Source organism: Tetrao urogallus (genome assembly GCF_951394365.1).
Source record: "Tetrao urogallus genome assembly, chromosome: 2".
NCBI classification, from domain to species: Eukaryota; Metazoa; Chordata; class Aves; order Galliformes; family Phasianidae; genus Tetrao; species Tetrao urogallus.
The window spans coordinates 106,427,212-106,447,264 of record NC_136814.1 but is presented as its reverse complement, the minus strand read 5'-3'; the positions used below and the strand labels follow the sequence as shown (position 1 = coordinate 106,447,264).

Sequence of the window (20,053 nt, the reverse complement as noted above, 5' to 3'; positions counted from 1 at the left end):
AAATTTTGAAAGTCTACCCACTTTGCTCCGTTGAGTGCAACCCTTGAAGCAGCAGAAAACAAATTCAAACCTCCCTTGAAAACAGAGAAGTGACCAGAGAGGTTTTGAAGCAGTGGAAAAACAAAGCTTTCTGTCCCCAGACACTTCTGCTTTTGTCTTGTGACTCACTAGAGTGTCTCCTTCAAACTAACAGTATTTCTAGAAATGCAAATGGAAGGGAAAATTTATTTAACTTGAAGATTCTGACATTATTTTAATTAGTTAAATTTTAATTTGCTAGCCAAAATAAAATCTACAGCAACCAGATGCAATTACAGTAAATTCACACTGAGCTGTGATTGACTGTGCTGCCAGTAAACAAACCAACTAGCTTAATGGACCAGTTGCAATTAGATTAACAAAGTTTGCTGGAGCCCAACTCATGAGCTGCAATAAAGCACAAAAGCAGTAAATGGCAATTCTGAGCCAACTGGTTGCAATTTATTGTTCTTGCAGAGTGCAGTAGAAGAAAACAATTTAGAGGGTCTTTGTCAGGTAGCAGCTCATATATAATTACCCATCAATATAATCCACATTGAAGTCCATGGTCTCATATTTCCCAGCAATTGTCTTCCCATAGATCTCTATTAAATTTCCTGTTGAAGAGGAAATGGAAACAGAAGGGCGTCTTTTAAAAGTGGGGTATTTACATTTGCAGATTTTGTGAGCTGAACAAAAGAAATTGCAGAAGAAATTCTTTGCAAAGCAATGCAGAGAGGTGCCCAATTGGCTGCACCTATATCTACTCTCTACCCAAGTTCAAGGTGACTGTTAATTCCCCTTAGCCCAAAACACACCATTCTCACTGAAAAAAATTATTATTATTATTATTTTTTCCCCAGCAAAACTCTGGTATTTGACTTTGAAGGCATTTCCTCAACATTTATCAACCAAATGCTGCTGCAGAACACCACAAAGCAGCCAAAGGGGCATTGTTAACATGCATGGGTGTTTGTGCACAAAGTCCATTCTCACTGTGCTGTGCACAGCAGCCACTTCACCTTTAGGACAAGCTATTCAACGCACTAGAACGCATGCTTAAAATTAAGTCCTTAAAGCAGGGTCTAAAGTAAGAGCAACAATATCAAAGTTTAGCATACAGTACAACAAAGGAAAACTTACAGCAAATAAGCAGTTTAAACCAAAATCAATTCAGAGAGCAAAATTTTAACCTGCATGTCTACACTGTCGATAAATACGTAGATCCTGTGATGTCTGCTGTTTTCTGAGCCCACCATAGGCAGCAGAGACCTAATTCGTGTGGTCAGTGTGATCTGAAAGGTCAATTCAGCTCGCCCCAACACCACCATCTGGCCAGTTGGATCACTCCCAACGCTCCACCTACTATGCTGGGTACCAGGTTAATTCAGCTGTCAGCACAGATAACTTAAATCATCTGATACTCCCTATCCTCACTCTGAGGGTCCAGAAAGGAATGAGTCTTTCTGGTCCTGCAGCATATCCACAAGCTTCACATAGCTTTGTTTTTCTCAGCTAGCACTGAACACTTGGCATTACTCATGATCCAGTTAAGAAACCTGTATGCACACACTGTACTACAAGGCATGCGAATCTAGAGCTGAACTCCACCTGAAAACACTTAAAACCAAGGGTGGACTTCAACTGATGAGCAATTAAGTGCACTACCCATCTCTCTTGTATGCAGGGGAACAGACCCCTTCTGCAAACCCATTTTCCTGGTCAGCATGAGCTTGGGCATTACATTCTGAAGAAGCCTGTGCTAAATCCAGCAAGGCAGAACTCTCATAATAATAATAAAGATGGGATGGAACATCAAATAATAACTAAAGTGGTCCCCAGCCTGAAGAAAGGTCCCTTACCTGGGATGCCAGATGGCGGGCTAATTTGGTAAACCACAGGAGTCTGCAGAGCAGAAAACTGCAAGTAGAAAGTTGTAGTTAAACAGCAGTCATTCTCACAGCAGCCCAACGAGCTCTGATTACGCACTGTTCACAACACAGTTGGCAACCTCACTGCAGAGACTCATGCTTCAGGACTGGATCTTAAGAGCAGAATCCTGCTCCGAGAATGGAACAACTTCTTCCCCCTTTGTGCTCAGAGCCTGGCTTGCTGCTCTTTCTGCATCTTCCTTGTGCTCCAGTTGTCTGGTCTACTTTGAGTCAATCCCAGAAGATATGGTTTAACACTACCAAAATTTCTAAGCCATGTTCTTTCAAACCTCCATTTCACCTAGCATTGTGGCATAACTCTTCCCACCAGCAGCACACTCTTCAAAGCTGTTTCTGCTTCACAGTACTGGGGAACTTCAGCTAGGCTTTAACGAGCCTATCAGTTGCTTAAACAGTGTAGCCAAGGAAATACTTATACTGATCCTTATTAACACAGTATAACACATCACAGTGCCCACAGGACAGAATTCCTTGTCCTCTAAGGAAGAAAGGAAATACTAAGGAAGAAAGGAAAGAAAGGAAATACTAAGGAAGTAGATTATGGGGTTCTACATTGTCCAAAAACGAAGCCTAAGAGTAAACAGTTTTCAAGCAAGCTTCTTAGACACAGCAGGCCTTTGCAAGTGGAAGAAGGCTGTCCTCAGCATCCTGAAGTAGCTGAGACATAGACAACCAAACCCAGCACTAACTTAGGCTGCACCTTCAAGAAGCCCTGCTGACCTCTTCCTCTGGGTTACGCTAAAAATCTGCAAGCATTTTGCTTGTTTTTAAGAAACTGACTCTAGGAGCTTTTGCCTACACCAACACCAATCCTATTCAAACAGAGGTGTGCAAGAGCATTGTTCATCTGCCAAGGGGCCAGAAGTACTCATAGCCGTCCACATGCTGATAACTCACATGGAATCAGCTCACCATCAGCAGCAGCTGGACGTGGACTCCAGCACTGCCCACCTTGTTCACTATTACAGGCACAGCCTTGCTTTAAGCAACAAGACCTTGCAAAGCCTTATTCCTCAGATAGCTGCCCTGACATACACAAGTAATGCTGTTTTTCCCCTGTGCAGCATTCTGCACTCTGGAAGTGAATAACGCTAGGTCAGATACATCAATGTATTTAGGTACCTTGGGCTTTATCTATAAAGGCACCTGACTTGTTCAGATTCTGCAAATATCCATTTGCTTCTCTGCTGTAAATACCTCCATAAAACTGGCCAGCTACATTATTAGTTGGCTGAATCCTGACCTAAGTCATCAACTACTTGATTTCTTTGACCTTACAGGAAAAAAAATGAAAAAAAAAAGTTCCCCTTGTGCACTTGGCCTGTCCTTATCCACCAAATCATTCATTTCTTAATAACTTCATCATATCTCTCTCCCCCATCTTCATCTTGAGTCCTCTCTAGTTGTACCTACAGATGCTGCTGTCAGCCCAGTAAATCAGAGAATCATTAAGGTCAGAAAAGACCACCGAAAGCCCCTAATCCAACCATCACCTCCATGCCCACTCACCATGTCACTAAACAAATAGCATAAACAACTGATTTCCAAACTCAAATCAAGAATGCCACCGCAAATATTTTTTCAGACCTTCCTCAAACCCCACCAGAGCCCAGTATATTTATTTCCTTATTATGGCCACAAGGAAAATTAATGAGTAGCCACAGACCTTCCAGTTATGGTCACCGCAGAGGAGCAAAGCCCATACCAGAGGTTGGAGCCAGTGCAAAGAAATCAGCCAAAACCAGCACAAAAGAAGGCCACAAGCTGACACAAGTCTTGTGAGCCGTTCAGACTTGTTGCTGCCTGCAGCAGGCTTTTCCAATCCACTGCAGAGGCAAAATTAATTTTTAATACGCATAGCTCCCAGGTCCCAGTCTCAAAACAAAGAGACACATTGTGTTTTATTTAGCTTGCAATGTGTCTCATTAACAGCATCCCCTGGTGATTTTTCATCAGCTCTCTAAGCTAGCTGAACCCCCCAATGACTCTTTGGTTTTAATGTGCAATTTACTGAAATGCTGGGCTTTCTTGCTTGATACTCAAAGTTTGCAAAAGGGGGACGTGACTTCTGAACAGACAAGGCCTCATCCTGAAGTGCACAGCCATGGCTAAGGGGTCTGCTCTACAAGAAGCCCCAGCATCGTGTCATAACTGCTCTTAATAAAGCCCCAAGAATCACAGAACCATAGGCATAGGATCTCTGGGGATCGTTAAGTCCAACCTCCTCAATGCAGGTTCCTCACAGCAGGTTACACAGGAAAGCAGGCATCCAGTTGGGTCTTGGATATCTCCAAAGGAGGAGACTCTGCAACCAGTGGTGAACTCATGGCCAACCCCTTTGAGCAAGAAGTTGGACATCCGGAGGTCCATCCAACCCAAGCCTATGACTCTATGACTATACTGTGTTCAAGGAATGTTTATATGTTGTGTTGAAGGACTTGTTGTAGTGAGAACTATTGGTGATAGGCAAGCCACTGGACTGGATGATCTTGTAGGTCTTTTCCAACCTTGGTGATTCTATGACATTAACCACTCTGCAGCAGTATGAGCAACTGCAACCAGCAAAAGGCCTCAAACAGGATTAGAGTACTTCCAGCCACAAGAGCTGAGTGCACCACCTCACTCCACACTCCTTGAGAAGCCATGGAAGCACAGTATCATTTCCTGTTTTTTATGCTTACAGTGCTAGCAACACCATGCACACCCTTACAAACTCGTTTAGTTGAAAATGGCAAATCCTGCCATAAGGCCATGAGAGTCACAGAAAGCATGACTAATTCTGGACAAGGGTAAAACAAACCCACAAGATGGTCTTCTGACTGTGTGGCTGAAGTGCACAGATAGGTTAACTCAGGTTTTTGCTTCTGAAATACCTCAGGTCACATAGACTGTCCAATGCCAGACCACTGAATGTAGTATGCTCTGATTATAAGGGACACAAGGAGCATCTTAGCTTCATGTCCTGACATGCAATCACTGTGAGAGACGCTACTTTAATACAAGCCTTGTGAGACCAACCTTGACTCCTTTCAGTATCGGAAACTTTTATCATACTTCTATCTTTGTTTGGTGATTACCTTGAAAGCATAGTTTTCTTTCTCCACCCCAGTCAGGTTGTTAATCACGCGTCCTTTAAAGCTCACCTCCACATAGTACAAACCCTCCTGGGGTGAAGACCTAGGTAGGAGAAAAAGAAAAATATTTATATTATTTTTATACAGATGGAGTTGTTGTTATTTTCAAGGTAAAAGGGTCCTTCATTGGGTCACCACTCTAAACAGCTTCACTGCAGCTTTGGTAGAGCAAACTACATTCATGTGATGAACACAAACTCTGCACGCAAACCCAGACTCTGGAACTACAGTTTTAAAGTGAATATGAGGGCAGAGGGAAAAGTTGTACTTAAGTGCAGAAGGCAATAGGACTGTAGCAGAACATACACTCGCATTGTATGTAAATGCAAAGCACATACACATGCTCATTAGCATTCATTAATACTAACGAACAATTGTAATTCATTAATATTAAAACAACCCAAGGCTGCCTAGATTTACAGAGAAGCCTGGTTTGTAAATTAGTACTACATCCTTAGTGAACATGGTGTCACAGCACAGCACTCAGTAGAATTAACCCCCAAACAAATCACAGCAGTGACAGATGGAAGAACTCCAACAGGTTTGCTCCTAGCTGGCTCTCGAGGCACTATTAGTCTGCTAGTCAAACAACATCCTTTAAGTTATGACAGGCTGGAGAAGGGGGGATCGTAGATTCCCCAGCTGCTGCTTAGAGCCACATTTGTTTCTCTTCTTACCACAAGCTTCTCTTTGTGATCCTGGGCAAGCAAGGACATCAGATTTCCTTGGGTGCTGTGCTTCTATCTACAGAGTTTTGAAGATCTGAGCCTAGCCTGAGTTTCAGTTTGTTCTCCTCAGCATGGGGGTTGGAGCTTGATGATCTTTGAGGTCCCTTCCAACCTAGGCCATCCTGATTCATATACAACATGATTAATTAACCTAGTACTTCATTAAATTGCATGGATAAATACAGCACAGCTTAGGAGGTGCTCAGGTGCAGAAACAGTGCCTGTGCAGACTCAACACAACAAGGATTCTACCAGACACACGGCAAAGTTCTCACCAGGAGAGGTTTAGATTGTATATGAGAAATAATTTATTCATGGAGAGGGTATCAAGCATTGGGCAGGGGAGGGGAGGATGTCCCCAACCCTGAGGTATTTAAGAGAGATGTGGACATGGCACTAGGGGGGCACGTGTGCTAAATGATGGGACTGAATAGGTTATATTGATAATTGAAGGTCTTCTTAAAGGTCTTCTCCAAACCAGAAGATTCAATATTATAGCCAGGGATCATACCTTGTTCTACATCTTATGATGGATAAGTCAAAATACACAGGAGAGACATCACATGGCAACGTGGGCAGGTCTGCATTCACCAGGGACACCTCCAGGTGGGGCCAGCTGGCTGGAGAGAGATGTTCTAGCTCATGGGATGCTGAGTCTGAGTCAAAATCAAAGGGGAGAGCTCTGAGGACAGGACCACTCACATCCAGTCACAAGGTGCAGACGCTTTTGAATATATTCTATTGCAAAGACTGACAGCTGCCAGCAGTTTCAATCTCCTTAACCACCTACAAACCATCATGCTCATAGATACTTAAAGCACCTGTAAAAGTAATAGTTTCACATGGTACTTGCAGCTGCTGATGTCTCGCATGGTTTTGCTAGCAAGCATCTCAAGTACTCTTGTGCTGTAAGGTGGATCTGCTCTGCTCAAGACTTGCCTGGATGTATTCCCGTGCAATCAGCTCTAGGGAACTGCTTTAGCAGAGAGTTGGATGCGATGATCTGTTGAGGTCCCTTCGAACCCCTGCAACTGTCTATGATCTCTACAGGAATCCAAAAATAAGGTAGAAATCTGATTTCTCTTACAATTTGAAAACAAGCAAACGTCAGAAATAGTTTAAGAAGTAATAACTGCAGGCTGATTTCATGCTCTGGATGCCACAGCTATGTGACTGGTACTGAAGATTTGTCATTCCGACCACAAGTCTCAGAACAGACCTGCTTCTCCATTACTTCGATATATACTTGGCAAGAGTTTACAAGAGCTGAACACTCACCATCCAGAGTGACAGTAATCCACGTTCCTCCAGCAACACTGCCCTCCTGGGGCTCTGTGAGCAGTCCCTCAGAGGTCACTGCAAAAACAACCCAGCTGTGTCAGGCTGAGGTTTAATGCAAAGACTGGAAATATCCAACTCAAGACAAGGCGCAGTGATCTGGCAGCTGCCCTTCTGTGATTCCAGCCTCCACAATCCTTCCTTCCTGGACATCCAAATTAGGATTGCTCATCCCCTTCCCTTTTTTAGAATGGCTTAGGTTGGAATAGACCTTAAAGACCATTTTATTTCAACACTGCCATGGGCTGGTTGCCCCCCACCAGATAGGGCTGCCCAGGGCCCCAGGCAGCCTGGCCTTGGGCACCTCCAGGGAACTGCCTCTCCCTATGTAAAACTCCTCCTTCCCCTCACTGAGGTTTTGATGCCTTCAGAACTCTGTTGACTAAGCCAGTCTGAACCTCCTGACCTCCTCAAGAATTGAAACAAGCACAATCAGCCTTATGCTCATTCCTCCAGCTCTTAGAAAAATGTCTGCTCAGTTCTGAAGACTGTCCTCAAATAACATACCATACATCCTCCTCCATCTCAGCTTGCCCACCTCTCTCTTGGAAAAGCCCTCAAGCACAGGATGAAAAACGAAGCATAGGATAAAGCTCCTACTTCATGCAATTGTTACAAATAACTTATTGTATACATTTTCCAGAAAGGCATCAAATTCTTAAGGCTTTGTTTTGTTTGTTTGTTTTTGAGGGCCTTCATTTGCTGATGCTAATGGAAGCAAACCAATAGCTGACCATGTCACCATCCCTGGAGGTGTTCAAGAACCATGGATACGTGGCACTGAGGGCCATGGTTGGTGGGCTGAGGTTGGTGATCTCAGAGGTCTTTTCCAACCATAGCGATTCTATAAACAGTTCCATCTCATCAGGTCAATGTAAATTCGCCTAACACCTGTATTCACCTGTCTAAAGAGAGCTATTGGACTTGCTTGCATCACAAACTCAACATTTAAACAATCGTATGATTATGGTCAAGCAAAAGAAAACCAACATACATCAGAGGTAGCCAGGGACAATGAACAATTACCCAGACATGTAGAAAATTAGGAGATGAAATCTATGACTATGGAGGAATGCCATGAACGGCCACTGAAAAAGGTGGATCGTTTCCAGCATGCTGAAGTCACTGCCCCTTAACATCCAACAGCATTTAGAGATACTTCTGCACATCCCACTTGCAATCAGGCTGTGCCCAACCCAATGACACTGGTACTGCAGTGTTGTTAGAGAACACTTCTGTCCTCACCTGCAAAGAACACCAGAAAAGATGGTCTCCATAGGTTCATCTTGGAACCTGGACGGGGATTTCACAGGATCATGGCTCAGGACCTCAGCATCTTTTCTGTAACATTAAAATAAATTCCATCTGTTAATCCTTCACCACGTTGCAGAGCTGTTGGAGCAATGGTTTGTAATAGCAGACAAGGCAGGCTATGGGGAGTTACAGAGAAAGCACTATAAAAATCAACCAAGGTTGGTCTTCTCTATGCTGGGGCCATATTTAATGATGCTGGCTGATTAAGCAGTGCAAACAGGAATTAGTGAAAGCAATTACAGGATTTAGAGTCAGTGATACTGTAGAAGAGTACAACAGCTAGAAAACAGCCATGCCCACATTTACTGCACAACCAAGTCAAATCACATCCATAGAACAAAACCTGTGATGAAGACCCAATGTCCACCCTAAGTACCTGCTGCACCCAGCACTATCACAAGGATCAAACACCTATTAATGCCTGGAGAATTCGTTGGTGCATAATTTCATTTAATTTTCTCCAGAAGGATTTTCAGCCTTTTCCACTGAGACAGCACGAAACAAACCATGTTTGTTGGGCTTGCTTCAGAAGCTCTCTCCTGATCTAAACTGAGCACTGAAGGCAGACACTACTCGGTCTCTAAAGCATCCTTCTCTCCCTTAGGAAGAAATAATATGTTCTGCAGAGATTTGAGATGGGTTTAACACAACCACAGCACACATCCAGGAAGCCAAGTCTGCAGCTGAGTCCCCCATGATGGAGAAACCTGGCTATAAGCAAGACCAAATGTTTATTTCTTGATTCCACCACCACTTAAAACATTGCTATTGCTATCACCATAAAGATAGCAGCTAAGAGGTAAATGGTCCCGTAACAGCCTGCAACTGTGGCAATTAAAAACATGCATTTCAGAGTCACACCTGGTAAAATGGCCAACCAACAGAAGCAACCTGTGCATTCAACATCAAATCCTCCTCTCAAATCCAAGCCTCTGAATCATTAGACTGGAGTAATGCAGAGATGTAAAACCATGGACTAGCAATGATGCTTCTATTGCTTTTACCACAATAAATGGTGCAATTACCCAACCTGATTTCTTGCACCTTGTAACAGAAATTCAGTTTCTAGGGGTCACGCGCAAAGCCTTGATGTGTGTGTGAACCTGGTATTTCAAAGTCGTCCTATAAAATATCATTTAGGCTTATTTTTATTGCCCTTATCAAGACTGTAAGTATGACCTACCTTATCCTCGTTGTTGTCCTTCCATTCCTCAGATGAGTCAATCAAGAAGGCTCTGATAGCGTAACTGCCCATTTCCTTGGATACTGGCTCCCCCACAATGCTTGGTTGGAAGCCCTGTCAGTCCCTGCCTGGGTAACAAATTGGGGCTGTGCTGAAACCCACCCGACTCGTTTCTCAGCAGTACTCATTACAGACAGAGCTGTCCATTGGGCACGCTTAATGATTAACCTAAGCTACTTGCTGCTGTTAACCATTTGCTTGCGAGTCTCCGACAGCCACAATCGGAACAACCTGGAGTATTCTTCCCTTGGGGTTGGAACTAGACGATCTTTAAGATCTCTCCCAAACTAAGTCATTTGATGAGTTTGAATGCCTGACTTCTCCAACAGGAGGATAATCAAGGCCTTTAATGCCTTTTTCCACCCACACATGACATAAATGGGTTGAATGGTTTCTTGATATGCTGATACCCAGCCTGGGAGTGCCTTTCCCAGCAAGCAGAATTGGAGCTTTCCACGTACACTCTTTAATTCAAATTTTCCACTGCATTCCCAGCAGTGTCAGTCTGGCTAGAATTCTGCCCAAGGGGGATCAGACCTCCTACCACATCTCAGGTACCTGTTCCTCTGTGGATCCTCACACTGCAGTAGAAAGAAGGGTTATGGAACCACGTGTCTCCTGACTGAAGGGAAGATCCAGCTTAGCCTTCATCAGTTCCTGAATAGCTGCAAGCATCACACCTACTCCCACATTCTACACCCATCCATTTGAAGCCCAGACAGAAGAATGAGTTTTTGGTGAAGCCAACAGAAACAAAGCAGGCTGTTGTGGCCTTCCATTGGTACAGGTGCCTTCATGGAAGTTTCCACTGAAGCTAACACCAAGACTTCAGACAACAGCATAGCTACAGTTTAATGAGTTACTACACACCAGTCAAATAATAGCAGAATGTATGCATGCTCTTACCTCATCCCCAAAGGGAAATGAAAAAGATTCAGAGAGGCAGTAGCACGAAATCATGGGCAGTCAACCTTCATGGAAATTTTGGAGTTCTGCCCAGCCATGGAACCAGTGGTGCGGGGTTTGTTTTTGATCAAGACCTGATGTTTCATGTGCATACAGCCAATGATTACAGGAGCCCAATGAAAGATAACCCTGAGCTGCTCAACAGTCTACACTCAGTTTACTTATTAGCTAAAATCCCACTGCAAATACAGCTAGAAAAAAGAATAGATTTCAGGAAATTATCGGAAAAGAAAATGCTATCAAAGAACAAGCACTGAAGAAGAGGATCAGCTGAATGCAACAGGCAGAGCCAGATGCTCTTAATGGGGTCCACTGACAGCCCCAAACAAAAGGGCAGATCAGATCCAGGATGCCCCCAGAAAGCCCAGATAGAAGCAACAGGAGAAAGGGCTGGAAACTGAACCACAACGTGAGTCCTAGTTCCAGCCAGAAGATAGCACTGCAGGTGGGACAGTAAAGCTGTACACCTATAGCATCAGTCCAACAAAGGAGTGCAAGGCTGGGGTTAAATAGAGCTCCCGACTCTAAGGGCAGAGGTGGGTAGGACTCCAGGTAATTAGGGCTAATTGCTGCCCTAAGGGCCTGGAGAGTTCTCCTAGCTCTGCCCCAAGACAAGCAGTGACTCAAATTCAGCAGGCAGCCATTAAAAAAAAAAAAAAAGTCCTATCACTTCTGCTCAAAAAGCAACACCTCATGTGTTTACTTTCTGTTTTTGCTTGTTTGTAGTTATTCCCCTGGTGAGCGGCACCCAGCCCATGGCGGGGCTTGGAAGTGGGAGGGCTTCGAGTTGCCTTCCAACCCAACCATTCTAGGACTCTTCGACGTGAGGAAGGCTCTCGGTCGCTAGGTGGAAGTATGGAGCCGCTGAGGAACCCGAAACGCAGCTGAAGGCGATCCTGATCAAGCCTACTGTTAGCTGGAGGGACATCCACGGCCAAGCAGAGCCCAGGAGAACGGGATATGGGACCTGTTCCCAGTTCCTTCGCTCACTCCAGCATGATTTGGGCTAGTGTTCATCTTCAAGTCACCATTCATTTGGATTAGCTTCATCTCCATCACCTGTGTGTAAAAAGGAGATGGTGGCATGCTGCCCAAGGGAGCTTTGCAGTGCAGGTGCTCTGTAAGAGTCTCCTCAGGATTGGCAGCACTCCTGGGATGGAAAAGCTTGGTGGGGCTCCTCCTGCGCTCCCTCAGCCTTTGCATGACGGCAGTTGTTGAGCAGCACATGGCATCCCCATCAGAACAGCTGAGGGGGGATAATGTAGGATAAGGGGAGGTTCAGTGGTTTTGTCTGCAGCCATTCAGGAGCTCCTTGTTCCTACCCAGCCATACTGGTACATGCAACACCCCACAGTGAGGGCACAAGTGTGTCTTGCCTGCTCCTCACCTGTGCTTACCATCCTCATAAAGAGAGGAAAGCAAGCCAAGTTGGGCTGGTACTTAAACCAGCAGTGCCATGTTTCTCTTGGGCATGGCTGTTGATAGTCAGCCCCTTCCTATGCAAGCTGTCCCAGTGGGGAAAAACACCATGAGACCACTGGAACTTAGGGCTTGAGTCCAGAAGGTCTCAAAGAAGAGATTTCTTCTTTCCAGATTGGCTTTTTACTTGTGTCTTCTTCCTGCCCTTCCCCCCTGCCTTTGCCATCTCCCAAGACAACCTGCAAAGTTTGTGGACCCAAGAGAAGATGCATACCCAGCCAACTGCTGCCAAAATCAGATTGGAACATCTACAAAGGCTGAGGATCTGATGCTTGCAAAGCCTCTGAAGATTTCAAAACCATCTGTTCCTCAGATCTGTGGCTACATCTAGAAGTTAAAGAAGAGCATAAGAGCTTAGGCACTGCACCTCTATGGATCATACATCTCATTCATCGTCCCTTCCTTGGTTTTGACCCAGAGCAGCTCTCTTTAGCCCAAACCATTTCCAGAATGCTCCCAGTGAGCAGTACAGGTGCAGTCAAACAGATTTTGAGGCTGTTTTTCAATTTATTAACATGGATTCTAACGCCTCATTGGAATTTGAGAGTTTTCTTCCCAGATTTTCCAATGACAAGGACGTGGCTGCATGAGCAGCAAATGGGGTCTGCAAGGCTGCAGGTGCAGACTGGAAGACTTTGCAAGCTGGCACGCCCCCAAGGGCAGCCCCTGCACTATGCAGAGCTCCTATCAGCTGCTCTTTCTTTCTATTAATACTTCCCTTTTTGTGTATTGATGCAAACCTCCTAGCAACCAAGGTCACAAGAGAAGGTGCTAAGAAGCCAGGCTGATTATCATTAAAACCTGGTGGTTTGCTGTCTTTTTTCTTGAGAGGCTTGTTAGGCACCAGCAGGCAAGGTGCTGAGCTGGGATTTCCAAGGGAGCCTGGAGGATTAGATATCCTGATCAGATTGAATTTCCTTCTCTGAAGCCCAGCCTTCCTCCTCCTGGCCTGCAGTGTCCAACAGAGTGACACTGCCCATGGGAAAGAGCTGGACTCAGTGATCTTCATGTGTCCCTTCCAACTTGATATTCTACCATTATGTGGTAGAATGGATATTCTACCATTCTGTGATTCTGTGGTTGTGATTAAATCACTAATCATTCATATCTGGATGTTTCTTAGGGCAAGAAGAGAATCACAGAATCATAGAATCACAGAATGGCCTGGGTTGAAAAGGAGCACAATGCTCATCCAGTCCCAACCCCTGCTGTGTGCAGGTCACCAACCAGCAGCCCAGGCTGCCCAGAGCCACATCCAGCCTGGCCTTGAATGCCTGCAGGGATGGGGCATCCACAGCCTCCTTGGGCAACCTGTTCCACTGCCTCTGGGGGAAAAAGTTCCTCCTAAATAGTCATAAGGGGCGAGCAGAGGGATTTCAGAAGAGTTTGAGCTCGGAGGATTTGTTGTGTTCAACCCCTCATTATGCACCCAAGCATGGAAACATGAGCATGAAAAAGCCAGTGCATATATTCTGTAAGCATTTCCCAAACCAGGAGAGGAAACAGATCCTGGTAGGCCAGGAGGCTTGGTCTCTTCTTACTTCCACTCCAACATCTGAGGCACAAGGCCGTCACAAAATTGTAGAATCATAGAATGGTTTGCATTGGAAGGGACCTGCAAGGTCATCTACTTCCAACCCCTTGCTATAGGCAGGGACACAGAATGGTTGGGTTGGAAGGGACATTAGGGATCATGAAGCTCCAATCCCCCACCACAGGCAGGGCCACCAACCTCCCCATTTCATAGCAGCCCAGGCTGCCCAGGGCCCCATCCAACCTGGCCTTGAACACCTTCAGGAATGGACGGGGCATCCACAGCCTCTCTGGGCAGCTGTTCCAGCACCTCACCACTCTCATAGCAAAGAACTTCCCCCTGACATCCAGCCTAAATGTTCCCTCCTTGAGCTTAAAACCATTTCCCCTTGTCCTGCTATTATCTACCCTTGTAAAGAGTTGAATCTACCCTTGTGAAGGGTTGATCATGTCTACCAGCTGAGCTTCTCTCTTGCCTGCCATGAAGATGAGGCAAGGAAAGCATAGAATCTTAACATGAACACTGCATAAACTGAAATGCGAAGGATAAAAAAAAAAAAAAAAAAAAAAAAAAAAAAGGAAGTGGGGATTAAAACTCAGCTGAGTAGACAAAAAAGCAAAAAGTAGCATTTTTATTTATTGGATGAATCCAGTGCCCTTGACTTTCCCTTTATTCCTGCTCCTTTTCACTCAGTTGATTCCCAAAAGTCTTACCTGGCACTTCTTTTAATTTTTTTCCATTTTTAAAATATTTACTTACCACTACTCCTACAGCTGTATGTTCAGATAACATCAATATATTTTCCAAATATTTCAAGAGAAAAACACTCTTTTTTTTTTTTTTTTATCCTGGATCTAAAGTGTATCCATCTTTCCTTTCCTTCCTGACTCGATGATCTGTGGAGGTCCCTTCCAACCCCTACAATTCTGTGATTCTGTGAAAGCCAACGCATTCACACTTACAGCCTGTAACTGAGCCTGGCCCATCATCTTAGCCAACTGGAAACAGACTTAACTCTTTCCTTTGAGAGGAGGTGCTTCCAAGAGCCTTTCTGCATGTCTTTACGGGGTCACTTTTCATCATGGTGAAATCCTGTTGGAGTTGTTCCCGTGGTTACTCTTGGTGCATTTTAAACAGTCGGCCAACGGCGCTAAATACTGAATTTATTGCCGACGCAGCTGCCTGTATGATAGGTTGGAGGCTTCTTCAGTTTCAAGGTTCGGTCTGGTCCCAAGGGTCGTGGAGGGGTTGCGCGTCTCCCAGCCGCCTCCAGCAGATCCTGGAGCTTGGGGATGTGGGAGGCAGCTGCGAGGAGCAACCAGCACCTTGGCAGGGATTTGGCTTTGGTTTTTCCAGCAAGCTAAAGGGGTTCCCCTGTTTTTGTGGCAGCTCGTGGCGTGCCTGAGGGAATGGAAGGTCAAGGTCGGCTTATGAGGCTGAGAGGTTATCCTAAATGCAAAATCTTGGCAGCAAGGAAAAAATGCAGATTTATATGAAGATTGCTGTGTTGTAAGAAGTATCTTGGTAGTGAGGTCTTCCCAGAGATATTCCTCTTCTGGGCTACTTACAGACACCGCCTCATTCACATTTCCCATCAAACAGGGCTCTGTTTCAGTGTGATGGACCATCTCTGTGTTACAGGGCTCTTTATCATGCTAATATTATCCAAGAAAGCCTGCAGCTCCATTGTGAGGACACAAGATAGCGTCTAGCCTAGAAAGCTTTCACTTTAAATAGAGGCAAAGACACAAAATCTCACCTGAGTGTGGGAAACATGCCCGCAAGGGAACTGCACGGGTAGGATGAAACCCTAGAGGTGGCATTCCTCATTGAAATCAAGAGATGTGGCTTCCAGAGAAGCAATCTCCCAGGGAAACCTGGGGAGGCGACACTGCAGACTGCAGCCACGGCATTTGCTGAGATAAACAGCTGGTACAGGATTGGGTTTCCGAATCAAGCTGCAATTCTGCACCTACTGAGCTTCATCCATCATTAGTCTTTCATTTGGAAGAGTGTTCTTGCCTTGGTCCCCAACTCCCAGAGGAGTGATTCAGTCAAATATCAGCTCCGCCGCTGCGTCCAGCAGTCTCTGTTCCTCTGCCCAGTCCTACCCTCATGGCAAATCAGATTCCTGTTTGCTTCTCATTTCCATACGAACCCCCCCTCTGTTCCGTAAGTTTTCATTTTACGCGCTGCCATCGCCCCATCCCATCCATCCCCTCTGCCTGTGGCTGAGCAGGAGGAACAGCTGGGACAGCTGACCCTGGTGAATGAAAGGAGAGCACAGTTTTGCTCCCTTCACCCCTTTCTTGCAGGCTGCCACTGCCACAGTGAGCCCCGAGCCCCCTGGGATGGGGGATTTGTGCGCATTACTCACATGAAAGAGAAGAGCCTGCAGCAGTGCTGCTACTGGGCTTTGCTTCACCTCCAGACAAGGGAACGCCTTGACATTTTTTTTTTTTTGACTCACACAGATTGACTCTTAAAAAGAAAAAGTAAAAAAGGCTTGCAGTCATCCCAGTTGTGCGTAGAAATTGGTAAAATGCATAAGGCTGGGCTGGCTGCTTAACAGAAACTGAGATCTTCTTCTGTCATCAAATCTTCAGGGTGGAAATTGGCCTCGTTCACTTGCATGGATTTCTACAACCTGTCATCACACAAAAGCCCACACAGTCTTAATGGTCCCTATGGTCCCTCTCAGTCTAGATACATTGAATTGAACCACAGAATGGTTTGAGTAGGAAGGAACCCTTCAAGGCCATCTGTCCCACTGCCTGCACTGAGCAGAGACCCCCACAGCTCCATCAGTGCTCAGAGCCCATCCAGCCTGACCTTGGCTGTCTGCAGGGATGGGGCACCACCGCCTCTCTGTGCAACCTGTGCCACTGCCTCACCGCCCTTACTGTAAAAACCTCTTCTTTATATCCAGTCCAAATGAGAGCCCACAGGTAGGATGAGTAAGGAATCCCTGTCCCAGTTCACTGTGATGTGCACATGGTTGATAAGTTTAATTTAGAAGCTTTGCATGTGTTAAAAGGAGATATCACTTCCCCAAATATTCTCCCCCTGAAAACAACCAACCCCTTCGATTCAGGGAGGGATGCTCATAAAGTTCTGTCCAACGCTTTACAGGCGGTGGGGAATTGCATTTCCCAGCACTGAATGTGCATTTGTGGGGGGAGGAGGGGGCATCAAAAATAAAAGTGCCAGTGTTCCCACTGTCAGCCCTTTGCCCACCTGTTCCTCTTTTAGCCCAAACGTGGCCACCTCCGACCCTGCTGTGGGACCGAGGCACTGGCAGGGCTGTGCCCCCACCCCTTGCCCCCACTCTCTGCAGCAGCTGTAAAAACCACAGGGGCAGCAGCTGGGGCTGGAGGTCGACATATCCATAGGTCACAGGGCACCCAGGAGAGCTCCAGGACGCAGGTCTAGTGGTGGGGATTCTACATATTTAAATTACAGAAACTCTGGAGATCATGGAATCATAGAATCATTAAGATTGGAAAAGATCTCTGAGATCAAGTCCAACCTTCAACCCATCACCACCATAGCCACTAAAATGAGATGCCCCCGCTGCCTGATGTAAATCCCTGAGCTCATCAGTTCAGCTCAACAAGCTCTCCAGACGTTCCTGCCATAGCAGCTGGTAGCTGCCTGCCCCATGGGGTTTAGCCATGGGGATCTGCTGTGCAATGCTGTCACCTTCATGGGCTCTGAGAAGCCCTTGCTGCTTGCTCTCCACAGCTGTAAAGATGGAAAGGGAGAAAGCATTGAGAAATACTGTTCTCTTCGAGTGCTGGACAAAGTCCAGAAGTTGCCTTTAACTTGATGCAGACGGCACAGCCCACCCTCAGAAAGACAAAGATGCAAGGCTGGTGCAGCCCGTGCATGCATGTGCCTGCACAAAAGCTGCTTTCCAGAACCCTGACATAGAATTGGACCAGGGCGAGCTCTCTTTGATCAGTTTTATTGTTAAAACACTGGTTGGATGGGGTTGAAATTTACTCTAAGGCATCACACTTCCTATCCCATCTGAAGACATGCCAGCCTTCTGCACTCCCCCAGGATCCATTTTCCTGCCTTGAAGAGCTCTCCTGCATGCAAAGACATTCCTGGACAGAGGCAGGAACACAGTTTCTATTCCTAAACCACTCAATTAAGGTACTCACAAGCTGCCCAGCTCAGCAAGGTCCCTGCTAGTCAAGGTACAGTGGTTTTCTGGCTTGGGCAATGGCTGGAAGCAGCAGTCCTACTGCTGCAGTGAGTGCTTGGCCGTGTAGCAGGGCAGTCTCATGGTGCTCCTGGAGACAGAAAATGATAACTCCACTAATTGGGACTGGGTGTCCTAATGGGTGGATCTACTTGGAGCTGGGGGTTCACTTGCTAGTTCTGTCCCAGACGTGCAGGGGGACCCAGGAAATTCACTCAACCTCTTCAGGGCTTACCTACCAGTATGGATTCCCAGATGATGAGTTTGTGAAGGTGATAAATGTCTCGTGAGCCATTTTCCTCTCATTAATTCAAAACCAAACGCAGGCAGCACCCTTGATGTTTCTAAGTTATTATTTATGTTGCTGTAGTCCTTTACCACATCTGGATAACATACTGGTGTTTGCACAACTTGTTGTCAGCTTGAACTTTGATTTCACAAGGAGTAATTGGACCAAAAGGCATCTCAGTGGGATATCAGCTTAGTGGAGCAGGTAAGACTCCAGATCCCATAGACAGTGGAGGTTCTAATAGAGGAAACAAGTCACTCTTGCTGTGCACAAGTGGTTGGCATTGCTAGGGATTGCTGGGAGCCTCTGCAGTCTTTTATATGTTTAAAAACACCCAGTGGAGCCCCATCCGTATGCAGGATGAACACGTTGCCAAATACCAGCAATGGTTCAGAAGACTTTGCTAAGGGATTAATTGAATTTTGTGTGCAATCTAGGCTATTTCTTGGCCTTCTGGAAATTTCTGCCTGCTCCTACGCTTGCTGTTGGTGCAAAGGACTGTTGGAGTTGAAGCTCTGGTTGCTGGCATTGCACTGACCATTGGACACCAGTACAAGTCTGAAGAGGAGAGCAGCCTGATCTTCACACCAACTCACCCAGAAACAACACTCAGTGTCAAGGCTCTCCAGGCAGAGAGGACTTAATTCCTGCATCCAGGCCATAAGCCTTTCAGGTTCAAACAGCCTTGCCCAAGCCAACTTTCCACCTCCCATCTCCATCACCAACCCTTGTAGGTAGCATGCAGAGAGGCTCCCCCAGCCCTGCCCTCCAGCTCCATCAGCTGTCACAGCTGCATTCCTGCAGGGCTCCCAGCACTGGCAGCTCTGGACATCTGCTCTTTTCCACCCCCACAAATATGCAAGCAGGTGTGAGGCACCACAGCCTGCCTCGTTCTGTGGACTTTCACCCAGGCAGCAGAAGGAAGACGCAGCCAGGACAGCAGATGCTCCGCTCCACTCCATCTTCTTTGAATCCCTCCTGGAAATGCAGAGAAAGGAAAATGGATCTTTCAATGCCATTGAATCAAGGCAGGACAAGATCATTTGTACATCGTATTTGGCTGGATTTAATTCCTCTCTGCCTCATTGCCATTGAAAGGCTAGGTAATAGCAGGACAAGGGGAAATGGTTTGAAGTTGAGTGAGGGAAGATTTAGGTTGGATGTCAGGGGGAAGTTCTTTACAGAGAGAGTGGTGAGGTGCTGGAACAGCTGCCCAGAGAGGCTGTGGATGCCCCGTCCATCCCTGGAGGTGTTCAAGGCCAGGTTGGATGGGGCCCTGGGCAGCCTGGGCCTGCTATGAATGTGGAGGTTGGTGGCCCTGCATGTGGTGGGGGGGTTGGAGCTTCGTGATCCTTGAGGTCCCTTCCAACCCAAACCATTCTGTGATTCTATGACATCAATGATGAAAAGGAGAAAAATCTTGCTGCTTCCCTGGGTCTGGAGCAGATAGTACTTGGAATCATAGAATCGTAGAGTCACCAAGGTTGGAAAAGACTTCCAAGATCATCCAATCCAACCAAGAGGCTACAAGGTGATGGTGCTGTAGGGATGCTGTCCTCAAAAACTTGTGGGGAGCTCCAGAATTTATAAACACCTTTGCTGATGGGATTTGCACTGTCAGCCCCTATTTCTGCATGGACACAGCGAGATAACCACACACTGGGAGCTCCAGAGGAGAGGAGGCTGACCATAAATGTGCAATCAGATGCAATCCACAGAGAGAAGTTTTAGGTACTTGTCTTTTCCTGCTTCCTAAAACATTTCAAGCACAAAAAGAACGTCTAGAGAAAAGATGATTTTGTTTCCATGTTGCACAGCTGCATAACTGTGAACTGAGGGGAAAAAAAA

The 20,053-nt window shown here is 46.0% G+C and overlaps 1 protein-coding gene across 1 annotated transcript in view; it reads right to left on the bottom strand.

Annotated features, from left to right (window-relative positions):
• Positions 1-8,455, bottom strand: part of PKHD1 (PKHD1 ciliary IPT domain containing fibrocystin/polyductin) — a gene marked incomplete at both ends in the record, with an annotated part of 221,724 nt that extends 213,269 nt beyond the window's left edge. The window contains 6 exons of the mRNA XM_079532472.1: positions 557-635; positions 1,881-1,938; positions 5,048-5,147; positions 6,344-6,488; positions 7,111-7,188; positions 8,416-8,455. Of these exons, the coding sequence (XP_079388598.1) occupies positions 557-635; positions 1,881-1,938; positions 5,048-5,147; positions 6,344-6,488; positions 7,111-7,188; positions 8,416-8,455 (500 nt within the window). The remainder of the gene's footprint in view (positions 1-556; positions 636-1,880; positions 1,939-5,047; positions 5,148-6,343; positions 6,489-7,110; positions 7,189-8,415) is intronic.
• Positions 8,456-20,053: the final 11,598 nt, after the last annotated feature.